The 14414-nt window shown below is 45.8% G+C and overlaps 1 protein-coding gene across 2 annotated transcripts in view; it reads left to right on the forward strand.

Moving 5' to 3' along the window:
* The first annotated feature begins 2564 nt into the window (after nt 1-2564).
* The window catches only part of ZNF695 (zinc finger protein 695), a 70892-nt gene continuing 59042 nt past the window's right edge, over nt 2565-14414 (forward strand). For both annotated transcript variants that reach the window (XM_023216114.2, XM_023216113.1), the window contains exon 1: nt 2565-2752. In XM_023216114.2, coding sequence (XP_023071882.1) covers nt 2750-2752 — 3 coding nt within the window. In that variant the 5' untranslated portion in view covers nt 2565-2749. The remainder of the gene's footprint in view (nt 2753-14414) is intronic.

Consider the following 14414-nt stretch of genomic DNA (forward strand, 5'->3'; position numbering starts at 1 on the left):
ACTGAAAATTTGCACCACAGTAATTAGGCAAATTTTTAAAAAGCTATCTGACTTGGAAAGGAGGAAAAATGTTGCTATTTGTGAATGACATGTTTCGCCCCCCACCTCTTAAGACAGAATCTTGCTCTCCTGCCCAGGTTGGAGTGCAGTGGCATGATCGTGGTTCATTGCACCCTCCACTTCCAGGGCTGAAGTGATCCTCCCACCTCAGTCTCCCGAGTACCTGGGACTATAGGTGGGCACCACCACACTCAGCTAACTTTTTCATTTTTTGTAGAGATGGGTTTTTTGCTATGTTGTCCAGGCTGGCCTCAAGCTCCTGGGCTTGGGTGATCCTCCTGCCTCAGCCTCCCAAAGTGCTGGGATTACAGGCATGAGCCACTGAGTCCCGCCCCAACATAATCTTATATGTTAAAAAAACAAAAAACACTAGAACACAGCAATAAACTGTTTGAACGAATAAATGCATTCAGGAAAGGAGCAGGATGCAAAATCACATGATAAAATCAGATGCAGCTGGGCACAGTGGCTCACACCTGTAATCCCAGCACTTTGGGAGGCTGAGGCAGGTGGATCACGAGGTCAGGAGTTCGAGACCAGCCTGGCCAACATGGTGAAACCCCATCTCTACTAAAAATAAAAACATTAGCCAGGCATGGTGGGAGGCACCTGTAGTCCCAGCTACTCGGGAGGCTGAAGCAGGAGAATCGCTTGAGCCTAGGAGGCGGACGTTGCAGTGAGCTGAGATCGCACCACTCCACTCCAGCCTGGGGGACAAGAGAGAGACTTCGTCTCAAAAAAAAAAAAATCTTACCACTTGGGAAGTAGATAAGGGAGGGAGATAGTAGTTGTTGGGACATGAGTGATGCTGGTTCTATTTCTTGGTTACACAACTGTATTCGCTTTGTAATAACTCACAGAGCTTTATGTGAATGCTTTGTATTTTTTTGTATGTGTGTTGTATATCAAAAAAATTATTATATATTTTTACATAAATCCTAACTTAGAATCTCAGTAACAGTAGGGTTTTATTTTGTTTGAAGTGAGACACACTCGCCCATGACACCATCAAATGGCTTTGAATATTCTGAGCGATTTATTCATGTTATAACCCTTGGGTAACCTCCCAGGTCTTTTCAGTTTTAGTTTTACTCCAATTTGGAAAGTGGAATAGTTTCAATTTGGGGGAGTGCAACTGTTTTCCGGCCAAGTCCTACCCTAACCCTAAGGCCAGGACAGCTAGTACTGTGCCCTGTGCATAGCAGGGCAGTTGTAGAACTGGGCTGAATCAGAAACAAAATTAGTAGCAACCACTGGTTTAAGGTAAAAGATGCATTAACTGGGCATGAATTCCATGTGTGCTGTAAAAGTTTGCCCCATGGCCAGTCCAGGGTTTAGGTCTTAGAAAATAGCTTTGCCCTGTTAAAAAGCAAAGCATGCTTCAAGACATACTCAGCTATTTGGCTAAATTTCTGCAGGAGGAAATGTCTTCACAGCCGATCTTTTTTTTTTTTTTTTTGAGACAGAGTTTTGCTCTTATTAACCAAGCTGGAGTGCAATGGCGTGATCTCGGCTCACTGTAACCTCCACTTCCCGGCCTCACTCGATTCTCCTGCCTCAGCCTCCCGAGTAGCTGGGATTAGAGGCGATTGCCACCACTCCTGGCTAATTTTGTTTTTTTTTTTTTTTTTTTTTTTGTATTTTTAGCAGAGACGGGGTTTCGCCATATTGGCCGGGCTGGTCTTGAACTCCTGGCCTCAGGTGATCCTCCCGCCTCGGCCTCCGCAAGTGCTGGGATTACAGGTGTGAGCCAGAGCGACCCGCCAGATCCTAGAATTTTTTTTTTTTTTTTCGGTACGGAGTCTGGCTCTGTGGCCCAGGCTGGAGTGCAGTGGCCGGATCTCAGCTCACTGCAAGCTCCGCCTCCCGGGTTCCCGCCATTCTCCTGCCTCAGCCTCCAGAGTAGCTGGGACTACAGGCGCCGCCACCACGCCCAGCTAATTTTTGTATTTTTAGTAGAGACGTGTTAGCCAGGATGGTCTCGATCTCCTGACCTCGTGATCCGCTCGTCTGGGCCTCCCAAAGTGCTGGGGATGACAGGCGTGAGCCACCGCCCCCGGCCTATCCTAGAAAACTTTAAATGACACACGTAGCTCACCTTTTATTTATACTGCACATTGCTGCCTGGGAGGATTGCCTCACTTTCCACAGCTCGGGCTGCTTGGTCAAAAGACCAGAGGCCAGGAAGGTTATGAAATCGGAAACTTTAATTATCATTTATTGTTTCAATTTGTCAAATACATTGTGTGTGTGTATAAAACTTATAAATGAATATAATCTTATATACAAGGTTAAATGCGAATATCACCCAGGCAGGTCTGTCCAGGTCTCAGTGCCCTGAGGAATGTCGCCTCAAAAGGCCTGCACCCAAAAACCTGTCACTCTGGTTTCATTCGGCCCAGGGTCTGATCGCCCTTCCTGTCACTCAAGCCCTGAGGGCGGGGCCTGGTGCTCTATCCAATCAGCGGCGTCAGCGTGAGAACTGTCCAATCAGGCGTGCAGCCAGAGAGGAAGGGGCGGCCTTGGGGATCTGGCGGGGCCTTTGTCTCCCTGAGGCCAACGGGGTGCTGGGCTGGTGTTTGCTGCCTCCCGGAGAGTCCCCGGTGACTGCTGCAGGCCCTGTCGCCCTGTGGCCTGCAGGTACTGCGAGATTTATAGGGAGGACGGCGGGACACCCAAAAGCTGGGAAATGGTGAGTGTGCGGGGCAGGGTGTCCCGAGAAGGGAGAAGGGTCTGACTGGAATCGGCGGGAATTGGCTGGAACCAGCGCTGGCGACCCCCGGCCTCCCCGCGGTGGGCTCCGGGGTGCGCGGCCCGAGTCCCACTGGCGCAGCTCGGCCCTCAGTCCCGTCCGCGCTGGTAGGGGCTGGGCCGGCAGCGGGATTCCGGCCGCTGGGTGACTGTCCGTCTCTGCCTGGTGACTTCCGCACGGCCCGGAGCCCTCCCGGGGCAGCCCCGCGCCCGCAGCCCGCAGCCCGCGTCTCCCCTGGATTGTGCCTTGATGACGGTGGGGTTGTCGGGAGAGTCCCCACTGCCGTGGAAGGTTCCTGAGTGGTGTCATGCGCGTCCGTGTGAAGAGACCACCAAACAGGCTTTGTGTGAGCCATAAAGCTTTTCAATCACCTGGGTGCAGGCGGGCTGAGTCCGAAAAGAGTCAGGCAGGGAGAGAAGGGTGGGGCCGTTTTACAGGATTTGGGAAGGTAAAGGAACATTACAGTCAAAGGGAGGATGTTCTCTGGTGCGCAGGAGGGGGGGGTCACAAGGTGCTCAATGGGGGAGCTTTCTGAGTCAGGATGAGCCAGGAAAAGGAAATTCACAAGATAATATCACCGCTTAAGGCAAGAACCGGCCATTTTCACTTTTTTTGTGGTGGAATGTCATCAGTTAAGGCGAGGCAGGGCATTTGCACTTCTTTTGTGATTCTTCAGTTACTTCAGGCCATCTGGTCCTATACGTGGCATGTCACAGGGGATGCAATGGCTTGGCGTGGGCTCAGAGGCCTGACAAGTGGGAGGAGCTGTAGTCTGTGGGTTCCTTTCTCTTCTTCTTCTTTTTTTTTTTTTTTAAGATGGAGTCTCCCTCTGTCGCCCAGTCTGGAGTGCGGTCTGGACTCACTGCTGTAAGCTCCGCCGCATTCCCGCCATTCTCCTGCCTCAGCCTCCCGAGTAGCTGGGACTACTGGCGCCTGGCCTGTAATAAGATTTATTCCATTTGGTGGTAGTTAAGCCTACGTTTTGTTTTTCTCCAAGTTTGCAAATTGTAAGAAATTTATTTAAGTTAGCTAGGATTCCTTAGATAGAATCCCAGGACATCAAAGCCACTCAGTCTAATTGCCTGCATTTAATTATTCTAACACTTCACAGGGGAACTGGTTTTCCCAGCATTTTTCAAATGTATGGCAAGCAGGACCTCAAATCCAGGACTCTGTTCCCTCAGCCTGTTTTAAAGCCTGAAGGAAATCTTGTTTCCAGTTTCGTTTCTTTTCTTTTCTTTTCTTTTTTTTTTTTTTTTGAGACTGTGTCTCGCACTGTTGCCCAGGCTGGAGTGCAGTGGCAGGATCTCGGCTTACTGCAACCTCCGCCTCACGGGTTCACACGATTCTCCTGCCTCAGCCTCTGGAGTAGCTGGGATTGCAGGCGCCCACCACCACACCCAGCTAATTTTTTGTATTTTTAGTAGAGACTGGGTTTCACTATGTTGGCCAAGCTGGTCTGGAACTTCTGACCTCGTGATCCGCCCGCCCGCCTCGGCCTCCCAAAGTGCTGGGATTACAGGCTTGAGCCACCGCGCCCTGCCTCCAGTTTCTTTTCTACATTCCCAAATGTTAACTTACCCTCTCCCAGCACAACATTATCAACTATTTGTCTTTTTTTTTGAGATGAAATCTCACTCTGTTGCCCAATGCCTAGGCTGAAGTGCAGTGGCACAATCTCGGCTCACTGCAACCTCCACCTCCCAGGTTCAAGCGATTCTCCGGAGTAGCTGGGACTACAGGCAGGCGCCACCACGCCAGGATAATTTTTGTATTTTTAGTAGAGACAGGGTTTCACCCTGTTAGCTGGGCTGGTCTCAAACTCCTGACCTCATGATCCGCCCCCCTCGGCCTCTCAAAGTGCTGGGATTACAGGCCTGAGCCACTGCGCCCGGCCCATTTGTCCTTTACTTGCTTTTCAAACAGATGCAAGATTTTAGCGGTTCCTTTTTGTTTTTTTCACAGTGCAGTGAATGGGCTTTTTTTTTTTTTTTTTTTTTTTTTTTTGAGATGAAGTCTTGCTCTGTCTCCTAGGCTGGAGTGCAATGGCGTGATCTTGGCTCACAGCAACCTCCGCCTCCCGGGTTCAAGCGATACTCCTGCCTCAGTCTCCTGAGTAACTGGGACCACAGGCGCGTGCCACCACGCCTGGCTAATTGTTGGTATTTTTTGTAGAGACAGGGTTTCATGCTGTTAGCCGGGATGGTCCTGATCTCCTGATCTTGGGATCCTCCCACCTCAGCCTCCTAAAGTGTTGGGATTAGAGGTGTGAGCCACCGCGCCCGGCCATGAGTGGCTTTTTAAAAACTATTTTCTCTTCTGAACATTTCACTTGAGAAGAAAGCAGAGAATAATCACTTGACACTCTGCTGTAAAATGTTTGCTCAGCCAGTGTCCTGGACAGTTTCCTTGATGTTTTCTGTTCATAGTTTGAGGTCTGAGATTTAAATCTTTAATCCATTTTGATTTGATTTTTTTGTATATGCCGAGAGGTGGGGGCCAAGTTTTTTTTGTTGTTATTTTTTGTTGGTTTTTTTTTTTTTTTTTTTTTGAGACAGAGTCTCACTCTGTCGTCCCCTGGGCTCAGGTGATTCTCATGCCTCGCCTTCCGGGTCAACTGGGACCACAGGTGGGGGCCACCACAGCTAGCTAATTTTTGTGTTTTAATAGAGACAAGGGTTTCACTATGTTAGCCAGGCTGGTCAGACTCCTTGGCCTGGCTGGTCTTGAACTCCTGGCCTCAAGTGACCCTGCTGCCTTGGCCTCCCAAAGTGCTGAGATTACATGTGTGAGCCACCACACCCCGCCAAGGGGTCAAGTTTTCTTCTGCATATGAATATCCAGTTTTCCCAGCACAATTTATTGAGAGACTGTTGTTTCCCCCAAAGTATGTTCTTGGCACCTCTGTCACAAATGAATTTGCTGTAGATGTACTGATTTTTTTCTTGTTTCTTTATTCTGTTCCATTGATCTGTGTGTCTTGTTTTATGCTAGTACCATGCTGTTTTTGTTGCTATAGCTGTGTAATATAATCTGAAGTCAAGTAGAGTAATTCCTCCGGTTTTTTCCTTTTTGCTCAGGATGGCTTTGGCTATTCTTAATCTTTTGTGATTCCAAAAAAAATTTTAGGCTTAGTTTTTCTATTTCCGTGAGGAATGTCTTTGGTATTTTGGTAGGTATTACACAGAGTTTGTAGAATGCTTTGGGGAGTTACGGACATTTAAACAACACTGATTCTTCCAATCCGTGAACATGGAATATATTTCTGTTATTTTGTGTGCTCTTCGGTTTCTTTCATCAATGGTCTATAGTTTCTATGGTCGAAATCTTTCACTTCTTTGGTTAAGTTTATTCCTAGGTATTTTATTTGTTGCTATCATAAGTGGGATTACTTTCTTCATGTCTTTTTCAGATTGTTTGCTGTTGGCATATAAAAATGCTACTGATTGGCCAGGCGCGGTGGCTCAACCCTGTAATCCCAGCACTTTGGGAGGCCGAGACGAGCAGATCACGAGGTCAGCAGATCGAGACCATCCTGGCGAACACGGTGAAACCCCGTCTCTACTAAAAAATACAAAAAAAACTAGCCGGGCGAGATGGCGGGCGCCTGTAGTCCCAGCTACTCGGGAGGCTGAGGCAGGAGAATGGCGTAAACCCGGGAGGCACAGCTTGCAGTGAGCTGAGATCCAGCCACTGCACTCCAGCCCGGGCAACAGAGTGAGACTCCATCTCAAAAAAAAAAAAAGCTACTGATTATCGTATGTTAGTATTGTATCCTACCACTTTACCAAATTTGCTTTTCAGTTTGAATAGTTTTTTGGTAGAGTCTTTAGGTTTTTCCAAGTGGAAGATCATATCATTTCAAGCAAGGATAATTTGATTTCTTCCTTTCGAATTTGGAGAGCTTTGTTTAGTTCTCTTGTCTGTTCTAGTTAGGACTTCTAATACTAAGCTGAATAACTGGTGAAAGTTGGCATCCTTTTCTTGTTCCACATCTTAGAGGTATAGCTGTCAGTTTTTCCTTCTTCAGTATACTAGCTGTGGGTCTGTCATTTATGATTTTACTGTGTATGCTCCTTTTATACTCAGTTTTTCGGGGTTTTTTTTTAATCATTGAGGGATGTTGAATTTTATGAAATTCTTTTTCAGCATCAGTTGAAATGATCATATGGTTTTTCTCCTTCTGTTAATATGATGTGTCACATGGATTGATTTACATATGTTGGACCATCTTTGCGTCCCTGGGATAAATCCCACTTGGTCATCGTGAGTGATCTTTTTTTGTTATTGTTGTTCTTTTTGAGACGGAGTCTCGCTCTGTCGCCCAGGCTGGAGTGCAGTGGTGCAATCTCAGCTCACTGCAACCTCTGCCCGCCCCCCGGGTTCAGTGATTCTCAGCCTCCTGAGTAGCTGGGATTACAGGCACCTGCCACCACGCCTGGCTAATTTTTGTATTTTAGTAGAGATGGGGTTTCACCATGTTGGCCAGGCTGGTCTCAAACTCCTAACCCCAGGTTATCTGCCCTCCTTGGCCTCTTAAAGTGCTGGGATTACAGGCATGAGCCAGATGCCTGGCCCTAAGAAGAAATTTTAGCTGTCATTCAAACACTAAGAATTTATGAATACACTTTTTTTGTTTTTTTCTTTTCTTTTCTTTTCTTTTGAGACGGAGTCCCGCTGTGTCACCCAGGCTGGAGTGCAGTGGTGCAATCTCAGCTCACTACAACCTCTACCCCCCAGGTTCAGTGATTCTCCTGCCTCAGCCTCCTGAGTAGCTGGGATTACAGGTGCCCACCACCATGCCCGGCTAATTTTTGTAGTTTAGTAGAGATGGGGTTTCACCATGTTGGCCAGGCTAGTCTCAAACTCCTAACTTCAGGTGATCTGCCCACCTTGGCCTCCCAAAGTGCTGGGATTACAGTCGTGAGCCACATGCCTGGCCCTAAGAAGAAATTTTAACTGTCATTCAAATACTAAGAATTTATGAATACACATTTTTAGAAATATAGTTCTAATAGAACAGTGTTTCAGTGTGGAACATAACGTATTTACCAACATCTAAATATATTTTGTTTTTCTGAAATAAAAAGCCCAAAATATATAAAGTGAACTCATATTTAGTAGCTAAATATCTTAGCATTACATCTTACTTGGAAATTATCTGGATATTTAATGAATATCCATCACTGAATTTAGTTTACCAAAACTATAAAGATAGAGAAACTTTTTCCCCTATAATTTACTTACAATTTATTTATTTTTTCTTTTCCAACGTTTATTTTAGATTCAGGGAGTATGTGTGCAGGTTTGTTATACTGGCAAATTTTGTTTCATGGTGGTTTGGTGCACAAATTATTTATTTCATTACCCAGATAATGAACATAATATCCAACAGGTAGCTTCTATTCTTACCTTCCTTCTACTCTAAAGTCGGCCCCAGTGTCTTTTGTTCCCTTCTTTGTGTCCATGTTTACTCAATATTTAGCTCCCACATGTAAGAGAGAACATGCAGTATTTGATTCTCTGTTCTGTGTTAATTAAATTATCCAGTGGCATTCATGTTGCTGCAGAGCACATGATTTTGTGTTTGTTACGGTTGCATAGCATTCCCTGGTGTTCACGTACATCATTTTATTTATTCAGTCCATTGTTGATGGGCATGTAGGTTGATTCCATGTCTTTGCTATTGTGAAAAGGCTACATTGAACATACACGTGCGTGTGTCTTTGTTGGAGAATGATTTATACTCCTTTGGGTGTATACCCTGTAATGGCATTACTGGGTCGAATGGCAGCCCAGGTTTAAGTTATTTCAGAAATCTCCAAAATGCTTTCCACAGTGGCTAATGTACATTTTCACCAGCACCAGCAGTGTATAGGCATTCCTTTGTTTCTGTAACCTCACCAGCATGTTATTTTTTTACTTTCTAATTATAACCATTTTGAATGGTGTAATATAGCATCATTGTGGTTTTGTGTTGCATTTCTCTAATGATCAGTGATTTTGAACATTTTTTCATATGCATATTGGCCATGTGCATATCTGCTTTTGAGAAATGTCCATTCATGTCCTTTACTTTTTTTTTTTTTTTTTTTTTGAGACAGAGCCTCACTCTTTCGCCCAGGCTGGAGTGCAGTGGTGCTATCTCAGCTCACTGCAACCTCTTCCTCCTGGGTTCAAGCGATTCTGCTGCTTCAGCCTCCCGCGTAGCCAGGATCAATGGGGCATGCCACCACACCCGGCTAATTTTTGTATTTTTAGTAGAGACGGGGTTTTGCTGTGTTGGCCAGGCAGGTCTCGAACTCCTGACCTCAGGTAATCCGCTCGCCTTGGTCTCCCAAAGTCCTGGGATTACAGGCGTGAGCCACTGCGCCTGGCCGTTATTATTTCTTTTCTTCTTCTAGCTTTGAGGTTGGTATGCTCTTATTTTTCTAACTCATCTAGGTCTGATGCTAGGTTGTTAATATGAGATTTTTCTAACCTTTTGAACTGGGCTGTTGACACTATAAACTTTTCTCTTAACTTTGCTTTAGCGGTGTCCAAGAGATTCTGAAATGCTGTGTCTTTTCTTTATTTGTTTCAAATATTTCTTCATTTCTGCCTTAATTTCATTATTTACCCAGTCATTCAGAAGCAGGTTGTTTAATTTCCACGTAACTGTATGGTTTTCAGAGATCTTGATACTGAGATCTATTTTTATTTAGCTGTGGTCTGAGAGTGCGGTTGGTGTGATAACAGTTTTTTTAAATTTGTTGGTAATTGTTTTATGGCCAAGCGTGTGGTTGATTTGCGAATACATGCCATGTGCGGATGGGAAGAATGGGCATTCCGTTGTTGAATGGAGTGTTCTGGAGATGGTATTCAGTCCGTTGTTCAGGTGTTCTGCTTTGATGATCTCATACTGTCAGTGGAGTGTTAAAGTCTTCCACTAATACTGTATGGTTATCTGTGTCTATTCATAGGTCTTTAAGAAATAGTTTTATGAATCTGGGTGCTTCAGTATTGTTGCATATATATTTAGAATATTTAAGTTTTCTGATTTTATTGAACCTTTTATCATTATGCAATGTCCTTGTCTTCTTTCTTTCTTTCTTTCCTTCTTTCTTTTTTTTTTTTTTTTGACGAAGTGTTGCTCTGCCACCCAGGCTGGAGTGCAATGGTGAGAACTCGGCTCACTGCAACCTCCACCTCCCGGGTTCAAGTGATTCTCATGTCTCAGCTTCCCAAGTAGCTGGGATTACAGGCACACACCACCACGCCAGGCTAATTTTTTTTTAAATTTTTAGTAGAGATGGGGTTTCACCATGTTGGCCAGGCTGGTCTCAAACTCCTGACCTCAAGTGATCCGCCTGCCTTGGCCTCTCAAAGTGCTGGGATTACAGGCTAGAGCCACCACCATGCCTGGCTCCTTTTTTTTCTTTCTTTCTTTCTTTCTTTTTTTTTTAAACAGAGACAGGGTCTTGCTATGTTGCCCAGGCTGGTCTCTTGAAATCCTAGGTTCAAGTGAGTCTCCCACTTTGGCCTCCCAAAGTGCTGATTACAGGTGCTAGCCTCTGCTCCTGGCCTGTCTTTTTTCGTTATTGTTGGTTTAAAGTCTGTTTTGTCTGAAATAAGAATAGCTCATTTTTCTTTTCTCATTGCTTGATAGATTCTTCTCCTTCTGGTTACTTTTAGCCTCTGGGTGTCACTGCATGTGACATGGGTTTCTGGAAGACCGTAGAGTCGCGTCTTCTCTCTTTATGCAGCTTGCACTCTGTGCTTTTTAAGTGGGGCATTTAGCCTGTTTACATTCAAAGTTAATACTGATATGTGTTTCTTTCTTTTTTCTTTTCTTTTTTTTTTTTTTTTTTTTTTTTTGGTAGAAACAGGGTCTCACTATTTTGCCTAGGCTGGCCTTGAACTCCTGGGCTCCAGCAGTTCTCATGCCTTATCCTCCCAAAATGCCGGACTTACAGGCATGAGCCACCATGCCTGGCCTTGATATGTGTGGATTGGATCCTGTCATTGCGCTGTTAGCTGGTTGTTAGGTAGACTTGTTTGTGTGGTTGCTTTATAGTGTAAGTGGTCTGTGTACATAAGTGTGATTTTTGTGGTGGCCAGAAATGGTCTTTTGTTTCCATATTTAGCATTATCTCTCTTTTTTTTTTTTTTTTTTTTTTTTTTTTGAGATGGAGTCTCGCTCTGTCGCCCAGGCTGGAGTGCAGTGGTACAATCTCAGCTCACTGCAAGCTCCGCCTCCCAGGTTCACACCATTCTTCTGCCTCAGCCTCCCAAGTAGTTGGGACTACAGGCACTTGCCACCATGCCCGGCTAATTTTTTGTATTTTTTTAGTAGAGACGGGGTTTCACCGTGTTAGCCAGGGTGGTCTCGATCTCCTGACCTCATGATCCACCTGCCTCGGCCTCCCAAAGTGCTGGGATTACAGGCGTGAGCCACCGCACCTGGCCAGCATTCTCTTAAAACCTCTGATAAGGCAAGTCTGGTGGTAATAAATTCCCCTAGCATTTGCTTGTCTGGAAAGAATTTTGTTTCTCCTTCACTTATAAAGTTTTGGTTGGCTACATACAAAATTCCTGGTTGAAATTTGTTTTCTTTAACCCATTTCTCATTTGCCCCGAGACTACTCTTGTCTCTAATCCTAATGTAACATCATAGATATTTCCGTTACATTTCTGTCCTGTCTCTGATCCTAATGTAACATCATATATATTTCTGTTGCATTAGGATTAGAGACAAGTTAGAAATAACTCCAAGGACAGTTTTTATACTTTATTTTAACATTGAAAATCAGTCAGATTTGGCCAGGCGCAGTGGCTCACGCCTGTCATCCCAGCACTTTGGGAGGCTGAGGCGGGCGGATCACGAGGTCAGGAAATCGAGACCATCCTGGCTAACACGGTGAAACCCCATCTCTACTAAAAACACAAAAAAATTAGCTGGGCGTGGTGGTGGCGCCTGTAGTCCCAGCTACTCTGGAGGCTGAGGCAGGAGAAGGGCGTGAACCCGGCAGGCGGAGCTTGCAGTGAGCCAAGATTGCACCACTGCACTCCAGCCTGGGTGACATAGCGAGACTCTGTCTCAGAAAAAAAAAAGAAAATCAGTCAGATTTACTTCAGCCTCAAGGAGTGTGCTTATGTAAAACTGAATGAGCACTGGTAGACGACTGCACTTCTTTTTTTTTTTTTTTAATGGGAAATGGATTAAGGATGCTGAGTATAGGCTCCCTGTCTCCTCTCAGAGAGGAGTGCACACGCCTGGGATGTTTCTGGGTGTTTTCATCCTTTTCTGCTATCAACCATTACAGTGTGTTCTGCCTTTTACTGTCTTGCCTCAGGGATGTTCACATAGCCCCACTGTCTGTCAGGAACTTCGGGTAACAGGATACCAGACCCCAGTTGATGGACAGGGCGGGTGGGGACATGGGTTTCGTCGCATATCATGTTGGCTTCTGAGTCTTTCTCCAGCTGGCACACGTAGCTTGCAAACCTTGCTGTCTCCCTTGGCAAACAGAGGCTGGGCAGTCGGCACAGCACCTTCCACCGTTAAATGGTGCGCAATAAAACCATTTTGGAACTATTGTGTCTGCCGAGAGCTGCCCTCTTCCTCCTCCACCACCACAGGCTTGCTGTAATGCACTCAGGATCCAATTCCAAGCCCTTGGGAGGACTTTCTATGCAGTGTGATTGTTACTCCTTTTCCTTGTTTTGTTTTTGTTGTTGTAGTTTCTATTGCTGCTGTGGCATCTGGCCACAATGTTCCTCCATATACCTGCCCCCAGGGACATCACAAAAGCATGGCATGAAAAGAATGCGAGGGTATTCAAGGGTATGCGAGGGTGGAGTGTATGGCAGACACACCTGACAGCAATAGCTAAATGGAAGCCTCCTTTGAGAATGAGCCTCCTGGCCGGGCGCGCGCGGTGGCTCAAGCCTGTAATCCCAGCACTTTGGGAGGCCGAGACGGGCGGATCACGAGGTCAGGAGATTGAGACCATCCTGGCTAACACTGTGAAACCCCGTCTCTACTAAAAAATACAAAAAACTAGCCGGGCGAGGTGGCGGGCGCCTGTAGTCCCAGCTACTCCGGAGGCTGAGGCAGGAGAATGGCGAAAATCCGGGAGGCGGAGCTTGCAGTGAGCTGAGATCAGGCCACTGCACTCCAGCCCGGACGACAGAGCAAGACTCCGTCTCAATAAAAAAAAAAGAGAATGAGCCTCCTTTGAGAAAAGCCTTTTTGGAAGCAGCTGTGGTTCTCCTTGCGTGTTTTTGCGAGTGGTAATGGTTCTTCTGTCCATCTCACCACCACTGGACCGTCCCTGTATATCAGTCCCCCTCAGTAAAGCGTATGTCTCATTTTTTGGCTCCAGGTCTCTTCTTTGGTCGTTGGACATGATGCCATTCCTGCTGGAGTCCACAGGGGTCCAGCTTGATAAGGGCCAGCAGAGAATGCCGTGTTTCAGGGTGCTGATTTGTGGCCTTCACTTTGTACCATAAGTATTTGTGTTGTGATCACAGCGCTGAGTGTAAGGGACTCAGTGCTGTGCCTGCTTTCTCTAGCTGAGTGCTACCGTAATGGTCTAGGAGAGGCAGCATCAGCATGCAAGAAGCCAGTTTGTAGACCCCTTCTAAACCTCTAGAATCGCATTACTTAGAGTAGGGCCTGGAATACCAAATTACTTATCTGTACATTGAGACTCGAGAGGTAGTACTTAGCTAAGTGGCTCTCACCCCAGGCTTCAATTAGGATGACATGGCCAGTTTAAAGAAATACCGTCACCTCTGTGCTTCCCTCCCCGATTCTGTCTGTTGGTCTGGGTGGGAGCATCCGTATTGTTTTAAGTGTTCCAGAGGATTCTAAGTGAAGCCAGGGCCATGCATGAGGGCTCCCAGATATATTCATGAGAGTTGAGTTCAGCCTTTGTTCCAAAGAAAGGTTACAGGGCCTGCTCTGCTTGGGTTTGGTAGAGGTGGGTCAGTGTGGCCCATATTCCCATGGCTGCAGCAGCAATTGCTGGAGTCTTTGGAGGACAAGGGCACCTGAAAACAAAGAAACACACATTTTGATCTTTATGTAGGAGCTCATTGTTCCTGACTCTTTCCTGTGATAAAAGGACAGGGAGGGTGTACTTTTTATGAACCTCTAGGATTTTCTTCCCGTGGATGTGGTGGTAGAAGGTGAAAGGGTTGTAACGACCCTTTTAAAGGCTTACAGGATGCAGGTGTGATTGGCCCAGAGCATCTCACCTGAGAAGGAATCCCAGAAATGGAAGAGGAAGACGAAGAAATGGCTGGTTCTCAGGAGAATGTGTCCCGATTCAGAGACTGTCCACTTTTTTTTTCTGGAATGTCATGTGTTTAGAACCCACAAATATGTCTCTACTTCTGATGTTCCTGCTTAATAAGTTTGTTTCAGTTACTCCCCCAAACCTTTTATTGTGATAGTCAGTGAGCTCTGTAAACTCTTTCTCCCCGATATTCCAGAGCCTTCTTTCTTTCTTTCTTTCTTTCTTTCTTTCTTTCTTTCTTTCTTTCTTTCTTTCTTTCTTTCTTTCTTTCTTTCTTCCTTTCTTCCTTTCTTCCTTTCTTCCTTTCTTCCTTTCTT

This window comes from Piliocolobus tephrosceles, chromosome 1 (genome assembly GCF_002776525.5).
Source record: "Piliocolobus tephrosceles isolate RC106 chromosome 1, ASM277652v3, whole genome shotgun sequence".
Lineage (NCBI taxonomy): Eukaryota > Metazoa > Chordata > Mammalia > Primates > Cercopithecidae > Piliocolobus > Piliocolobus tephrosceles.